The sequence below is a fragment of the Mastigoproctus giganteus genome, chromosome 2 (assembly GCF_048544385.1).
Source record: "Mastigoproctus giganteus isolate SK-2022 chromosome 2, ASM4854438v1, whole genome shotgun sequence".
In the NCBI taxonomy this organism is placed as follows: Eukaryota; Metazoa; Arthropoda; class Arachnida; order Uropygi; family Thelyphonidae; genus Mastigoproctus; species Mastigoproctus giganteus.
The window spans coordinates 91,468,615-91,486,437 of record NC_143576.1 but is presented as its reverse complement, the minus strand read 5'-3'; the positions used below and the strand labels follow the sequence as shown (position 1 = coordinate 91,486,437).

The 17,823-nt window shown below is 37.2% G+C and overlaps 1 protein-coding gene across 5 annotated transcripts in view; it reads left to right on the top strand.

Moving 5' to 3' along the window:
- The window catches only part of LOC150089422 (GTPase-activating Rap/Ran-GAP domain-like protein 3), a 503,165-nt gene that overhangs the window by 428,614 nt on the left and 56,728 nt on the right, over positions 1-17,823 (top strand). For all 5 annotated transcript variants that reach the window (XM_090389444.1, XM_090389443.1, XM_090389447.1 and 2 more), the window contains exons 7-8: positions 6,293-6,359; positions 16,072-16,098. In XM_090389444.1, coding sequence (XP_090245570.1) covers positions 6,293-6,359; positions 16,072-16,098 — 94 coding nt within the window. The remainder of the gene's footprint in view (positions 1-6,292; positions 6,360-16,071; positions 16,099-17,823) is intronic.

Here is a 17,823-nt window from a genome sequence, read left to right as displayed (position 1 = left end):
AGGTGATCCATAGTTGAGAATCCTGTCCTAAAGCCAGCTTGCTCTTTCGGTTGATTCTCATCAAGTATTCTTTCTAATCTGTTAGTAATGACTCTTGTGAACAACTTGTAGATGGATGTGGGATAACAAGCTAATTGGTCTATAATTTCTAATTTCTGATTTATCTCCTTTCTTATGCAGCAAAACTATGATTGCATTATTCCACTGCTTAGGCGTCACACCTTTTCTAATGCATTTTGTGAAGAGCCTTGCAAGTTTTTGTGTTATGTCTCTTCCTCCCAATTTTAACAACTCTACAGTAACTTAATCTTCCCCCTGGTCTTTCTGATTCTTCATTTTCTGCAATGCATGTTCTACCTCATCAGGAAGAATATCGGGTATGCCGTATGTGTTGCTACTTTGCAATCCATCTTCCCCACTGCTGGTATCATTCCCTCGCTCCTGTATAATTCTCTATAGTAGTCTTCTGCTATTTGAATTATGCTCTCTCTGCTGTTAATAAGTACACCATCGCTATTCTTCAGTTTCAGTATCATTTGTCTTTCTGTATTACTGCTCATAGCTGCTGATTTAAATCCTTTGTTTTCCCTTAATGCTTGTTCTACTTTTCTTGTGTTAAATCTTCTTATGTCCTCTCTGAGTCTTTCTAATGGCTTCGCATAACTCAGTATATTCAATTTTCTCCCTGTCAGTGTTTTTCTTGCTCTTCATTTGTCGTCTTCGGTTCATCATGACAAGTGTTTCTTGACTAATTTTTTCTTCTTTGGATTTCTGTTTCCCTATAGGTTTCTTGGGCTTTATCACTTTCAGAAAGTTGTAATATTCCTCGTCGATATATTGGTCCTGAGCAGTCTGCAGAAGCTCAAACTTGTTTTTAAGTTCCAGTACATACTGCTTTTTCTCCTCCTCTGTTATCTCAAAGACCTTTGTATTATTTACTCGAGTCAGTTTTTTCCTTTCCTTTCCTACATCTATATCAAGTGTACATCTTACCATTCTGTGATCACTTCCAACATTTACCTTATTCAGGACGGTAACATCATTCACAATATATCTTCTGTTAGTGAGGATGAAGTCGATTTCATTAGTTGTTAATCCATTTGGACTCTTCCATGTCCACTTTCTGTTCACCCTTTTCTTGAAAAAAGTGTTCATTACTGACAGTCCTTGAGATTCTGCAAATTCCACAAGTCTTTCACTTCTTTTATTTCTTTCACCAATTCCAAAATTTCCTATAGTTCCTCTTTCTGCGCTGTTTTGCCTTTTTCCAACCTTAGCATTGAAGTCCCCCATAATAATAGTGTAGTGGGTTTTCTGCTCATCTAGAAGACTCTCAATTTCGGTGTACATTTCTTCAACCTCTTCATCATCATGGCTCGATGTTGGTGCATAAATCATTATAATCTTTAGCTTGTACCTCTTAGAAATCTTGAGTATTAGCCTTGACACCCTTGGTGATGTACTTTTGAATTCCAAAATGTTGTTTTTAAAATCTTTATGGACCAGAAACCCAACTCCACCTTCACTCCTTTCACTGTTTCCATTGGTGTACAGCAGATTTCCACTTGATAAACTTATAAGTGATTCATTTCTTCTTCTTGTTTCAGCCAAACCGATGATATTCCAATTCACATTTTCTAATTCCTTTTCCAGCTCTAATATCCTGTCTTCACCGATGAGTGATCTTACGTTGTAACAGGCCAAGTTCAGTTTCCGTGCATGGCAGCCTGGTCGTACCCAGAGATTCTTAGCACCCTCTGCTTCCACTCTGATCCTCTCGCTGCCGTAAGAGGGAGAGTGAAAGCTGCTGGGGACTGAGGGCCATTTGTATTGTTGTGCTCCCATATGCTGGAGGGTTTGGTCTTTTCCTCTTCACGCTGACCAGGCGTCTTGGAGAGAACCACTCTACACGTTCGTTGCCACCTAAGTGACGTAACAGGGCTTACCATCGAGAAGGTGTGCATGAGTGGATTTTAGGGAGGCAGGCCAACCGGACTTCTCCTAAATCTTCTGTAATAGAGAGACATTGGATCCATCAGTGTTTTAGGCTGAGTGTCTGATAACACACAGGATACCTGTTCCCCTCTAAGCCCCTATATATATATATACTTTCCTGCGATATTGTGAAATTGGAGTTTGGTTAGTCAGAAAAATATCTTTGAATTCAATCATTATTTCTTTTTTCGTGGAATGCAAGGTTACTTCATTTTTTTTCGAATAGGCAGAAAGAATTTCGAGTGCCAAAAAATTCAATTCAATTTCGTTCTAAACTTAAAAAAAAGAATCGAACAGTTGCAGTACGAAAGAGAGAGCCTTGTATTCTTCCCACGTAATCGCGAGTGTTTTACCCTAGATTTGTTTCAAAAAGCTAGCCAGAGCTTCTTGTTGAAAATCTTTATTCGATTGCATTCTTTGTTCTTGAGGAGAATCGTGCAGTGTGTACTTACTCATCTTTAACAAACAGACAGCTGCGGACTGTAGACAGATCACTCGTGTGCATGCTTTACATAACGTGTTCCTCGGGAAACGAGCCAGCAAGCTTTTATGCCTTAAATCGATATGCATTTCATACTGGAATTTATATACTGATTAAATAAGAATTCGTGTCAAAGGATGGAAAAACTGATATTCCAACACGACATGTATATATCATTAGTATTAGTAATGGCCACATGGTGCAAGTTAAGCCCAAGGCTTATGCTGCACCAACCAAAAAAAAAAAAGTAAAAATAATAATAATAAAATTAAATAAAATAAGTAATTAATAAGAGAAAAAGAAACAGACAACCTATGCGTTTCCTCCTCTCGTAGGTAACTATTCAACTGACCTTTGAATTTCCCCAAACTGTCAGCCTCTACCACCCATGAAGGTAACTTATTCCAGTAATTTATAACTCGCTAGCTAAAATAAAACTTCCTGCAATCCAGTCTAAACATCTCCCACCGTAATTTGAAATTATGGTCCCTTGTTCTAGAATCATTTATAACCGTGAAAATTTCGTTCTCATTCATTTTACTCACGCCCCTCAGAGCCTTAACCACCTCAATTAAGTCTCCTCTAAGGTGAATAGTTTCCAAGCTGTGCAACCCACATATTCGAAGTCTTTCCTCATATGGACGCCCTCTTGCCGATATTACCAGGCGAGTTACCAGTCTTTGGACCCTTTCAAGAAGCTCGATTTATTTTTTAGTTCCGGTCTCCACACTTGAACACAGTATGAGATAAACAAAGACGAGTTTCAGATAAGGAAACGCAACTCAGGGCCGTTTTTACACAGCTGGATTGTTTATGAAGATTCTTTCCGGCAAACACCTATGAAGCTATTTAATAACCTAAATATCAACGCCGAAAAAGTTTACACGACCAGGTCATAGAGAAAAGAAGCTCGAAAACTCCTATCTGCAGATACAGATCTAAGGAAACATATACAGCGCCCTCGTCTTCAAGACAAGAGCAGGCGGGCTTTAGGAATCCTATCCTCATCATGAAATAGATTTCCAGATATGTCCAACCTACCCCACTCTACCTCCCACAGAAGAAACCGTCTGCTGTTAACAGTAAAATGAACTGTCAAGTTTTTATTTTGTATTATACTGTATTATAGTGTATCACTGTCAACCCCTCAAGTTCTGTTGTTTCAGGTGACATGTTGTACGCTGTTCTGATGTAAATATTTGTGCTTATGTAAATATGGTGAATCTCCCGCTACTGGGGGTCAAATCAGAAGTTATGCTTTAAATGGAGCAGTATTAAGTTTTTACTGGTTTATATTAATTAAGTGGTAAGCCTGAAGCAGATTACAAGTATTCCAAGTATACAAGTGTACTTGTATATCACATGTATACAAGTATACATGTGATACTTTTACAAGTATTACATGTATTTAGTCTTATATTCTGTAGCATAATTGAATATGTATCTTCACCCCCTGGTCAATTTCTGTAACCAGGTGTTTCCTAGGAGAAATAAACATGATGATGATAATAACAAGTACAAACCCCAGGTAGTTCTAGAAACTCCAACCCACAAGCTGTACTGGGACCGCGCCATAATAACGGACAAGACAATCCAGCACAACAGACCGGACATAACCCTTGTCGACAAGAAGGAAAAGGCTACCTAGCTGATTGACATAGCGGTGCCCAACACTGACAACCTCCAGAAAACGCATGAGGAAAAATAAGGAAATACACTAGTCTAAGACAGGACATCAAAGAGGTGTGGCATATGCAACAAGTAACGACCATCCCGATCATCATGTCAACTACCAGTATGGTGTCAAAGACCCTGCATAACAGCCTAACAGAAAATAGGTCTCCCAGAGAACACCTACAAGGAACTCCAGAAAGTCGCAATCCTGAACACCTATAGGATAGAGAGTTCCTCGATCAACAGTAACACCAGATAAAACAACCACCCTCTGTACTTGGTAGCAATAACCGTTACGAGGTGGAATCCTCCAGTCAGTGAGAAATAATATAAGAACAATAATAATAATAAAGTATTCCAAGTGTGGTCTAACAATAGCCTTATACAGTATAATGGGATTATGACGTCCTTATCTCTACTATCAATGTTCGATAAATCATCGATATGACGCCATGAGCCTTCCTTGCAACCTGTCTACAGTGCTTGGAGAACTTCATTTCTGACCGTATCGTAACATCCAAGTCCCTTTCTTCGACTACTGACTTTAGTTCAACTCCACCAAGTGTATAAGTTATTTTTGGGTTACTGTTCCCCAGGTGTAAGACATTGCTTTTTGCTGAATTAAAGCATAGCTTCCACTTCTTTGACAATTCATGAAGTCTATCTAGGTCACTTTGAAGAAGCTCTGCTTGGCAGTGATCATTAATTACTTTTTCAATCTTTAAATCATCAGCAAATTTAGACATCACGCCCTCTATCCCTTCATCAATGTCATTTAAAAAAAATCAAAAACAACAGTGGTCATAATACTGATCCTTGGGGAAATCCTGCTTCTTACATTAACCGAATCTGAAGAATAACAATTTATCACAACTCTCTGCCTCCTTTCCCTGAAGCCATCCTGCTATCCATCTAATGATTTTCCCCTTGATTCCAACCTGTTCCAGCTTATAAAGTAACCGCTCATGTGGGACTCAGTCAAATTCTTTGCTCAAATCTAAATAGACAATGTCAATTTAGATTTGAGCTTTGAAATTTGAGATTTGAAATTTTCTCGCCAGAAATTCAAAAGATAAGACAAATTTTTAAAAAATTCCCAGCTCAAGAGTGACTCTGTCAAAATAGCTAACCAGCTTTGTTAAACATGGTGGGCCTCCGTAGCCGAGTGGTCAGGAGTGGGAGTGCAGTAGCACACGCTCTTTGAGTAGACCGGGGTTCAAGCCCCTGACTGCTAAATACGGTCGATCTGCCAACCCGCACTGGACCAGCGTGGCAGATTATGGTTTTTGGTTTTGTATTTGGATTTTAGGAGCATTAGCAACTAAGGCCATATTGCTCCGGGATATGCGGTGGTCATTCCCTGACCTTTCCACATCCTCCGTATTTGGTGGTGACAGGCTCGAACCCCGGGCTAATCAAGAAGCGTGTGCTACACACTGCTGCTCCTTCCCACCTGGCTACGGAGATGCCCAGCAGATTATGGTCCATTTCCCTCAACATGAATCGTTGAGGAGGCTTCCATCCTGCAGTGGGTTGATAATGGCTGCAGTTTACTTTTTACCTTTACAAAACCATGCTGCGTTTCATTCAGAATTCCATTTCTATCTAAATAATCCTGAATTTCACACTTGATCATTGCCCCCATAATTTTCCCTAATACTGAAGCTAGGCTGTCCGGTCGGTAATTTCCCACCACACTCTTAGAACCGCCTTTATGTATTGGCGATACATTGGCACTTTTACAATTCAATGGAATCTCTCCTGAGTCCAGTGATGCTCTCATAATTAGCCTTAATGATTCAATGCACCCGCTTTCGCCTCTCTTAATATAGGGTATTAAAATTATGATTTATAATTTAATTTTTAAATAGTTTAACAAAAAAAAATAATAATAATTCAATCAGTTTGAGTCTTTTGTCAAAGTATCTACTATGATAGCAGATTTTTTTTTGATATACGGGTAATTTATTTATCATACAAACTTCACAGAAGCAGTTGACTCCTAAAAAGTAGCTATTTATTTCATTTGTGTAATTTCTGCATTCTCAAAAATCCTTTGAAACAAAAAATATTATTTTAATGAATATATTTGAATATTTTTATTATTGAAATTAATTTTAATTAATCGGTCTTTTCTTTCAGCAATTTCCAAGGTTTGGATAAGATAGAAAAAGGACCAAAAGAAATTTTCTCGCCAGAAATTCAAAAGGTAAGATAAATTGTTAAAAAGATTTGCTCATTAAAAATTCCCAGTATGCTTTGCATACCTATTTGTAATGCAGTTCTTACCCAATGGTAATTTTCAATATATTCTTACGTTTTAAATTTAATTTCCACCGATCAGGCCTGGATTAATCAAATTTTAAAAACGACTTTGCACAAACTGTACCAATTCAATATTGTTGACCATATTAAAATGTTTCAAAATAGCGTTACTTTAAAATACCAGCAAAATTTTCCCAATTTAAATCATTCTGGTAGTCGTTATAAGACTAACAAGGAGTTGGCAAAATTGTTTGCACCGTCTGAGAGTCAAGAAGTGCCTTAATGATCTCCAGGCTAGAAGAAAATCATACTTTCCACGCTTTCACTTTCCCTGGTTCCACTACTCGTAATAAAACTGCGAGTAAGTTTAAAGGAACGAAATATCTAACGTAACTACTCAATTCCACTATTTCTGTAGGCTGCGTAAGAAAGTAAAAAAAAAGTAATATAAAATATTTCCGATAAAGATACAACTGTAAAATAAATTATTTTATGAAATTTTTATTAAAATGTTTTAATAAACAAAATCGTCTGCGTTAATTTCCCTCTTATTTTTGAGAAAGAATTCTGTTCAGGGAAAATTATTTTTCGACTTCTGCGCAACATTACTGCTAAATAGGTAAAGTTCTTTTATTCTCTCTATTTAAGAAAACTCCTCTCTTTTTTATGTGGTCAACCCATATCGAAAACAGAAAATTAATTGCTTATGTCAGGTGACCTTCAACAAATCTGGTTAATTACTGCAGTGTTGGTTTAGTAACTATTAAAATTATGCAATTCAGTCGCCATTTTGTTATTTATAATCAACTTTACAAATCCAATCTTGATATATATCATCGCAAGGAAAGAGCAGAAATCGGGCTTCGATCTTCCTCTGGGTATTGGGAATCAATGCAAAACTTCGCCAGACATTTATGATTTTGATTTACAAAATCAGACGGACGTTTGTTTGTCTGTCTACAAAATTTGCACTGCGCATGACTAATTCTGAATTGCAGCGAATTATAATGATTTGTTACATAGTCAACCTTAATATATTTTCAGAGCTATAGAAAAATACGAGCTTAATATTAACGTTGCACTCAAAGGATACCTTACTTATATTCTACCAAATGAACTAAGCCGAAAATCTTAAATTCAGATGTTTCTACTTTTGTCGTCCGCCATTTTGAATAATCAATAATGCGATTATTATAAGTTAACGGGATACTGACCACCATGTCTCTCTTAGATCGTCCAAAACCAGTACAGTGCTGTTTTGATTTGTTTCCAAGGTGTCCCAAACCAGTTTGAAATCAAGTCGTATCGTAATCTCTAAATAGCTGCTAATACTGTTTGTAAAATTTATTACATTTTCCATATTACAGTATTTTCAAATCTGCCTTAGCGATTGATATTCCAGTTGCCAACTTTCACATTTTCAACTGCACTCACATAAAAACCAAAAGGGGAAATACCAATGAACAAAAGCAGAAGGAAAGCTTCGTCTTAGAAGAAAACCTAAGAGGGTTTCCGGTTGTTCTAGACTGTTTCTTTGTCGCTGTTCATATAATGACCCAATTAGGAAATTTAGAATGTTTTGTTTTGGGCAAGGGTGAGTTACATCACCATAATTTTCATCCCGTGTTCTTACTTAGTTTGGGTAAAGAACAGTCGTGGTGTAGTAAATATTTTAAGCATTTTACCGTATAGGTTTAAATTGTCATGAAGTATTGACTTTGAAAACCAGCAGCCATTTTCTCAATCGAAATTATGATGACAGAAATTACAGGAACGCCCCGACTTACGTAAGGGTTGCGTTACGCAGAACTCTACGTAAGTCGGGGAATTTCCCCCATGCTTGTGCAGCACTCGCAACTGTGCTCGCTGAATTGATTGAATGGAAAAGGAAATGTTCAACGAACATGTAAATAAAATTATTTATTGTATTTATTCAATTTTCATGAATAAATACATTTCTTATCTCATGCGCAAGAAAAATTACAAAAGCGTGCAATTTCAAAAGTATAAAATTACAAAAAAAGAGAGGAGAAATGCATAACATCAGTAAGTTTTACCTCACGATCATCCTTGCCAGAATCGACGTTTTCAGCTGATAAGTACGACGGTGCGGAAGTTGAGGGCTGTGGAGATTTAGAAGGGGTCGGCCGCTCAACCTTACGAAAGAACATATTATTAATGGATGACTGGACGGTGGCTTTTTTCTTTTCATCGTAGATTTCTTTCTAGCAAGCAAGCATATCATTCACCCCTCTGTTAACTTTTAAGAATCGTTCGCTGTCAGGATCCATCTTCTCAAACCTCGCCATTGCCGATGTAATTTCACGAAATGCCATTGCCATCTCTCTGGTGATGAAGCGTCTCGGCTCCTAATTTGGTTCATCTTGAGCTTCGTCAGCATTTTCTTCTTTCACTATTGCTGCCTTCAAGTCAATATGTTATTCGTTAGATAATTCCTTCTCTTCTTCCTCTAACTTCTTTACGTCTTTGACATCAACCTCCAACTGAAGTAGCTCTGCAACATTTACTATCTTATCTGTAACCTCTTCATATGATTCGTCTTTTTAAAATCCATTGTAGCCTTTTAAGTGCCATGGACATATTTCTTCCATGCGCCATCTAAACAACTTTTAGTAATTTTCGCCCAGGCCTTATTTAAGATGGCGTGGTAAATATTGTAAGATTTCCAAGTCTGTCAACGTTAAATTTTTCTCATCGTCTATTGCAGACAATATCTAAGCAGATGTTGTGCGTAAATAGTATGCTTTTAAATTCGAAATAACACCCAGATCCATAGGTTGGATGAGTGAAGTCGTGTTTGGCGGTAGAAATATGACTCTTACGTTCGAATTGAAATCAACTAGTTGCGTATGATGTCCAGGAACATTATCTAATAGAAGCAAAATTGTGAAAGGAACGTCGTCGTAGTCTTTACCATATTTTTCAACCTCTGGAATGAAGCAGCATTTAAACCAATCCTCAAAGAGAAATATTGTTATACATGCTCTCTGGTTCGATCGGAAATGCACGGGTAGGGTGGCGTTATTGATGCCCTTAAATGCACCAAGATTTCCAAAATGGTACACAAGCAGTGGTTTTAAGCTGTAATCTCCTGCCGCATATGATACCCCGAAACCTTGCATTGTATTTTCCTCTTTGCCAATGTAAGTTCGATCCGGTATTTTTTTCCAATGCAGAGCAGTCTCGTCAACTTTAAAAATTTGCTGCATTGAATAGCCGCCTTCATCAATAATTGTTTTCCAACACATCACAAAATTTCTCTGCAGCTGCAGAATCGGCACTGGCGACTTCACCGAATACTTCAACGTTGTGGAAACCAGCGCGATGCTTGAACCTATTAAACCTCCCATTGCTTGCCACGAACTTGGATTGGGGTTCGCCGTACTCATTCTTAATATCTTTATAAATACTCGTTGCTTTTGCTTGAATGGTCATTAGACTCAGGGGCACTCCCTTCTGAATATGATTTTCCATCCATATTATTAACAGCTGTTCCATCTAAGATAAAGCACCTGAACGCCGTTTTGTAATCACTGTTGATCTTAAGTGCGTTGATCCTTTGGTATGTTCTTTTATACGAGTTATGTCCTTTAAATAGTATTCACTGTTGAAGCAGCGAGACCCAATTAACTGGCAATAGATAACAAACTTTTTCGTACTTCTTAATCATTTTCATCATCATTTCTAAATCAATTTTGTTTCGTTTCCTAGCACTGCCACCACTTGCACTTTCGGTTGGTCCCTTTTCCTTCATCATTGTAATACGCAAATAGGAATGAAGAGAAGTTTCTGAAGATTTGTTTTTTATATGATTGAATATTTCAACGAAGGGGAACACATTTCACCATAATAGCGTAAAAACCCACACAATTGCAGTTATCTGGATTATCGCAAATGCAAGAAGATCGAGTTTACTACCCGTTTACAATTAGATGTACTAACAGAAAAGCCCAATAAACCGGAAAGTGCAATTTGATTGTTTTTTGGTTGGCTCCAAAAACGTGCTTTAGAAAAATATCACAAAGGCGTTCAAAATTGATTCTTATAACGGGAACATATGATAACGATGAAAGGGTAGTGCAATTTACATTATAAAAATGACCTTTTAGAGAGACAAATAGCTTAGTAATATAGCGAAATTTTCAACTTCCAAGGACTTGGAACGAATTGCAAAAAAAAAAAAAATAATAATAATAATAATAAATAAAATAAATAAATAAATAAATAAAATAATAATAACGGGTTCACATTACGTTGGACCCGTTATTATTATAACGGGTTGAACCCATTAATAATAATGGGTTCACATTACGATATTTCCACGATACCTCCATTTATTCCTACGGGATGCAGAATACCTTTCCACGATTTTTTTAAGTCTGTACCGGTCAGCAAAAACTTACTTAAAGTCGAATTTACGTAAGTCGGGGAGTTCCTGTACGTGTATTTTTCATCAGACTGCGCAAATAGACTTTCGTTCATTGGAAAGACTGCAGATCATTTCATCGACCCATTTTCCACTCCCTACGTGGAAAATGATTCTGTTATACTGTCCCGTGTTGTCTCAAGATGACAAGTTGCAGTCATGCTGTTTTCAGCAACTGCAAGCTGGAAGTCTCTAAGACAGCCCCAGTTAAAAGGGACACAGATCATGGCGTCGAATTAAAATAATTAAATAATGGATATCTAACACGGCTTACCTCTTGCATTTTACAAATTAACCGCGTGCATCTTGTGGCGATTATAAAGCACGTGCTCGTGTTCTGACAATAGAGGAGTGGCAAAAAATGACACGAAAAACAGTTATCTCGGCTTGAAATGTCAGAGAGTGGCACATGGGAATACAACGTACCATTAGAAACCTTTATAATGAAATTAAGGAAAGGTGTGTTTAATGGGTGGGAAACGACCTCGTAGATCTCATAGAAGGGGGGAGGAGTGTTGTGGAGGACCATGAGCTTTAATAATCATAGCAGTCGTGCGGGCCATGCTATCACTTTATTTCTCTCGTTCGCATAGGTACATAAATCACTTTAATATTCGCCACTCATCCTCAGTACGCTGGTTAATTCATTTCCAGGAGTTCACACTTCTCCTTGATTTCACTTGATGCTCTAAAAAGATCGTAAAAGGCTCAGTTTCAGTTCAGTTTTCACGGTTGCGTGCACAAGAAAGCCAATGGACTGAAATAAAAGACGTGAAGGATCTAGCTAGTTAACTACAGCCGCCGCTGAGCTTCATTGGACGCAACAATGTTCTTTTAGCACTGGCTGCATCCAGATACGTCCATCTACAACGTTAACTATAAAGCGTGATTTATCAACCCGCATTAATCCTCCACCGTGGTAACGGAATAAATACGAAGAAATTTAAAACTACACTTTAATTTGCAAATTTTGGAATAATGCCGAATCTTGAAAAGAGAGCAGCTGTTTAGTTGTGAAATACACTATTCTCTCAGAAGTATTCAGACACTTTTACTTGTCAAATTTTAGTAGTACAGCCGACTCCAATCTCTTCTCCCATTGTGTTGCTTGAGCTGCAATCAGTTTTAAGTAATACAGTAAGATAACGTCGAGAACCGGCTTCAGACCATGGTCATGCCCACAGTTCAGGATACTACGTCACTAACCTGCATATATTTATGTGTGATACGTAAGTTTTGGGGTTTAGCATGTTGCCCGATGTCCAAAAATGTTCCCTCATCGATCTTCCCTCGTACTCAGAGCACTTTAGGCAACAACTCTTTTCAAGGAATACATGAAAAAGAACAGTTGTGGTATATGAAAAATTGATATATTGAATAGCCACGATGCTCTTTTTGCATAGAAATAAAACTTGAGCAGAGCAAATGCTTTCTTTTGCACATAACAATAGGCATTTCTTTTTTTTTTTTTTTTATCACTCTAAGACCCTTGTTCAAAGAAAATGAAAAGTAATGATTGAGAAAATGCATCTCCCTTAAGTGGGCTTGCACGAAACCACTAAGCAAGTAATATTTTCAAGTGGACATAAAAAATCATGTTTTGTTAGTGGACCTGAAAAGTCTCTGATAAATACCTCGAAAACGCGCAGCCTCCTTTTCATCCTCCTCTGTCCAATTTCACTGTTTCATTCTCCTCCAATAACTTTCCATTCCTCCATTTTTCTACCTTCATACTTCTCTGCCATCCATATAATTTTCTCTTCTTCCCCCATGTTTATGCACGACCTGCATTCATTTCTCAAACCGTACCGATCTGTGTGAGCAATAGTTTATTGATCGAATGCAGCGTACTATTTCTCGTGTTCCAAGTTTACGTTAAATTTATGACCAAGATCCAAGGCTTGGCAAGGTGGTTATCATTTCTTTTAGCGTCTTTCTATTTTCTTTTCTCTTAGTGGAAAGGAAAAGGGCTGCCCTTTTTCTACCACTCACTTCCAGTAATTGGGTGAGAGTGTACCTTTCGCTTTATGGGTGACAAGGCAGCATTTGTCATTAAGGAAAACAACTAACGAAATCCCATCCCATCCCATCACAGTACTAAGGAAGCGACACACCAATTTCTGAGCGATGGATATGCCAATTGCTGCACGCTTCGTGGGATGAAGTTCACCCCCAGCACTTCTTTAATCATCCGCTTATTTCTGATTTTTAGAAGTGTAGAGGCTGTGTAGATGAGACAATATCACAAACGCTTTTTTTTCTCACTTCAATTCAAAAAGGTCAAAGTTCAAGGATTTAGTTGGTTGCGCTGTATAAACAGAAAAAATAAAAATTTTCACCAAAATGCAGCATAAATTTCTTTGCCCCGAAGAAATATTTAGTTGTAAAATGAAAAGTAATGTGAGTTTAGTGTAAATTTTGTAGCTTATTATAATCAGGAGGTTAACTTTATTTTGTTTGTCAAGAAAAAAATAATTATCGTTGATTATCCAATATCAGTAGCCAGTTTACCTGTAATTTTATTGGTGCATAAATTGATTTAATTTCCATTCTACTAATTGGATAGGGCTTCCTTCTAGACACTTCAAGGATTCAGCAAGGTGGCAGCGCTTCTTTGGTTTATTTAACTGTGGAGATCGCACAGCATCAATCAAATTCTGGACAGTGATCTAAACAGGTCGAAATGCCTGAAACCATTTCTGGTGGAAGGCGATCACCATGACAGTATATACTTATCTGCGACTACATCTAATTAGATTTTACCTGCCACATCTTAGTCTGCGAGTCTTAGTTCACCCAACAAATTATCATAGTCCGCCCAATCAATTGTGTCTCCTCCGATTATGGTATAACCATGGCTTTTTATTGTTTTTCTTGCAAACCGTGGGAATCTGTGGTCCATTAACCAAGGGGAGGTAGAATTCGTTAGACCAGACAACTTCTTCACTGTATCTAATTCTGATAATCCTTGGCATTTTTGCTTCATTCTGCTGTGAGCAGACATCGGTGGTCTTCATAAGGGTCTTCTGCTGTTTTGGTCTACAGTTGACAGCGAAATAATATTCTAAATCGGGAAACTGTCGCTAAAGTTCGCAGATGCAGTGACGTTCATTGAACATAATGACTGGTGTATGTGTACACCCGCGCTCAATCTTGGTTAGCTTCTTTTGATTGTGGGTATCGACTGCTGTGTTTAAACAAATTTTCTTGGATGTGATATTTCTGAAAACCTTTGATATCTTTGTGCATAAAAATTCTAACCGCCATTTTTAGAAGGATACTCCCACCTGCCCTATTTTCTGCTTTTTAAGCTTTAAAGTCACGTCACAATGCCGGTGATGTATATTATGAATTCCTTGAGGATGAGGTTCTTAATAAATTGTTCAGCGAATGTATTTATATATAAAACTTCTTCCACCTCCATTTGTGATGTTATTCTGATTTTTCATAGAAAGCTAGGTCTCAAAAATTTTAAATTTTCTGAATATAGATTGTATTTATTCCTGACGACAGTATTTGATCTCTTCAGTAATTTAACAAACGCGATCTGTTCGGTTCTTGTGGCAATTTCATTTGCACTTTTCAGAAAACATTTACTTTAATTTTTGAGCCTAAATCAACTGATATGCAACTTGTTTGATACGAAATTAAAAGAGAAGAAAATTTTAGCCTTGTTAATTTAAACGCAGTTCTCAAGTACAGCTGTTTGACAAGTAAAACACTGATGATTAGCCAATAACAGTGCAGTTGTCGCGAAAATTAAAACTGTAGAACGTTACACATGAGTTGGTTGACATGTGAGGAAATAAACCGAGTTGCCCAGAGAATTTATTTTTGAGCTAATGAATATGCCCACATGACGTTGCGTTCTCAGTTTAAGTTCAGGAGAATATTTCGAGCATCTTCCTTTGTTCAGAGTCTTCTGACTATCGAATTTAAATGCACTTACAAAGGTTTTGGTTCGATTCCCGTCTTTAGACTAAAGTAGAGGACTTACTTTTTGTTCGGGGATTTAGAAACCGTTAATGGCTTTTGATATGACTGTAAAGTTAGTCAATCTCGTTTGAGGATATGGGTTTTCATTCTGCAAACGAATTCATCGATCAGAGAACACACACGCACTTTAAAGACATGCTACACTGATGCCTCATGGCCTTAGCTATCTTAACGCTTTCCTAAAGAAAAACAACCTACTTTGAAAATATTTTTTAATCAGAGTTGCTTTTTTCCCCTTATTTTTCAGTGTTTCGTTTTTCATATCTCTCTTTCTCTCCTTGCGATTGTACAAATCCCTAAGAGAGAGATTTGTACGGATACAGATTTCTCTCTTCAAGTCGTTGTTCTTAACCAGCATCTTTATTAGGATTTTCCTACACATAATGGAATAAAAAAGATGGATACTGCTTGTCTTTCGTCGGTCTCTAAATAATAACCCACTCTCGCTGGACGGATTTTCACGAAATTTTATATTTGATTCTTTTGGAACAATTTATCTAGCCTTTCTGTATGTCATTAAAATCGGACCAATAAAACCCGGAAATTAGTATTTTTTCCCCCATCCGTACAATGTATAACGTAGCAGAAGAACTGGACATTGTTCTCGGGTGCTCACTGGAGGAATGAATGGACAATATGGCGGATGCAAAGAAATGAAATGTTCTCGTTCGTGCATAAAAAGCGTTGCTTTTTTGATCGTTTCTTTTTTATTATAAATGATGAATTATTACTATTCGCTAACGCCCCTGAAATATGAGTATAATGCACTGCGTACATTGAAATTTGTCGGTTTTTTTCCTTTCAATATGAATATTATGGTATCTAAGAAACATTTTTAACTCTCATTCTGTAAGGATTTTCGAGATTTAAACATCCAGACAATTTTACAATTGATAAGGTCGAATCTGTTTATGATTTGTTCCCTCTAAACTCTCCTAACAGTTTTTGAGTTATGTATAGCAAATTTGAAATACATAAGTCCTTTTTACTCCACTTCAGTACATATACCAAAACAAAACTGCACCGACTAATTCCATGCTTAATGATTTCTTGCAATATTTATATTTTTCTAAGAATGATTACTTGAATAGCTTGATATTTAAATGCGTCTTATTCACTAATTATTTTATACAAAAAAAAACTTTCTATAGGAGGGTTTTGCTGCTTCATAGATTATTTTTTTTTGTATCTCATGGCTTATTTTTCCTTGCAGGATTTGCTCCTTCTAGAGGAACAAGAGGTGAGTACCATAGTTACTGCATCTCCATCCCATTCTGAAAACAATAACGTAAATCTCTTTTAACAAACAACATAATATCCAGTTCTAGAGGTGTATTAGCTGATATGTTTTAACAATTTATCTTAGAAAGTCTCCCATTGAAAATAAATAATGCGTATACTTAAATAATTTAAGCATACGCATAAATATGTACACTATGGGCAAGATCGTACCAAATGTTGAAAATCTATTGCAGAGAATCGGTAGCTGGGCATTTTATAATGATTTTTAGAGGAATTAAAATCAACAACAGTGAACCACCATTGATGGATAAACTTAAGTCGAATGCACGCAGGAATTCGACTGGTGAAAATTATGAATATGGTCCCCAGATCTTAGATATCTAAAAATAAGGTCCGCCAGCTGACTTAAGTGGGTGATATCTTGCAAAAAAATGAGCTGGTTGTTTTATTTCTCTGATCATGGTATAATATGGAAGTGTACGGCAATAATTAAAATAAATAAATAAATTTAAATCATTTTGTACCCAAATTATTATTGCTTTTTTTATAAAATAATTTAATGAAAAATAATGCGAATAGAAACGATTGCTTTAAGAAAGTTAAGCTTATTTTCTTAATTCTAAACTACAGTCGGCACTCGGTCAAGATACAGCGGCCACAAAGGAAGATATAATACCTTTATGTTGTGTTGGAATTAAATTTTTATGCGTGAGAAAAATTGAAGAAATGGGTTAACTAAAATAATGTAATCTGGTGGCATCTTAAAGAGAAGTTTCAACCAATAAAGAACTGCTGTTGTCGGTTGGCTGTGCTGAAGAATGGCAATGGGTAAAGTGGGAATGCTGTGTTTCGTGGATCATTTTCTGTATTTGTTATGCCATAAGTTCATTAGTTATATGAAATAAATTCGGAAGGACAATCTCTATCCACTCGCCTACCAAAACATTAGCGAATCGGGCTCCTGATATGCGGTTTTGGAAAAATCGAAAAGAATTTCTCTGGGGTTTTTCATCCCACAAACGTGCAACCGCAAAATGCAAGCGATATACAGCAGACATATGATATTGTCTCATGGCTTTAGTTACCCTGGTAGCTACCTGAAAATCAACTCAATCCAACCGCTCTGCAGAAAGAAGAGATTCCAAAGTCGGAACAGACTACTTTTCTCTGGTGATGAAAGGGAACGCTGTGAACGATCACGGTTGTTGTTATTTGGTTTTTAGGAGCATTAGCAACTAAGGCCATATTGCTCCGAGGATATGCGCTGGTCATTCCCTGACCTTTGGTGAACGATCACGGACATCTAAGACTATTAATGAGGTGCTCGTATCAAGCAGAACTGTATGTCGGGAGCTAAGATAAATGAGTCTGCTGTCTCAGCGCACAACCGTATTAATTTTTCGAGGTGTCAAACAGTGCCAGTGGTTGCAGATGCAATGAAAAAGTATAATGGAATCCTACAAATCCCGTTTCGCACTTCTTTATATAGACGAACACACGGTGTTCAAGAACTGACATGAAGCAATGAAACAGCGTTTGGTGCATTCTGTCCAAATCAGAGGTGGCTGAGTTGTGCAGTGGTGGTCGCACCTAAGTACCTAGACAATAATCGAATTCTTCATGTTGATAATGGCTCCACACTCAAGAAAAGGATACTGAAGGATCCTTTTGATTGCAGAGTAAGTAGAAAACTCTGTTCTTACACGAGTATGCGGGATTTTCT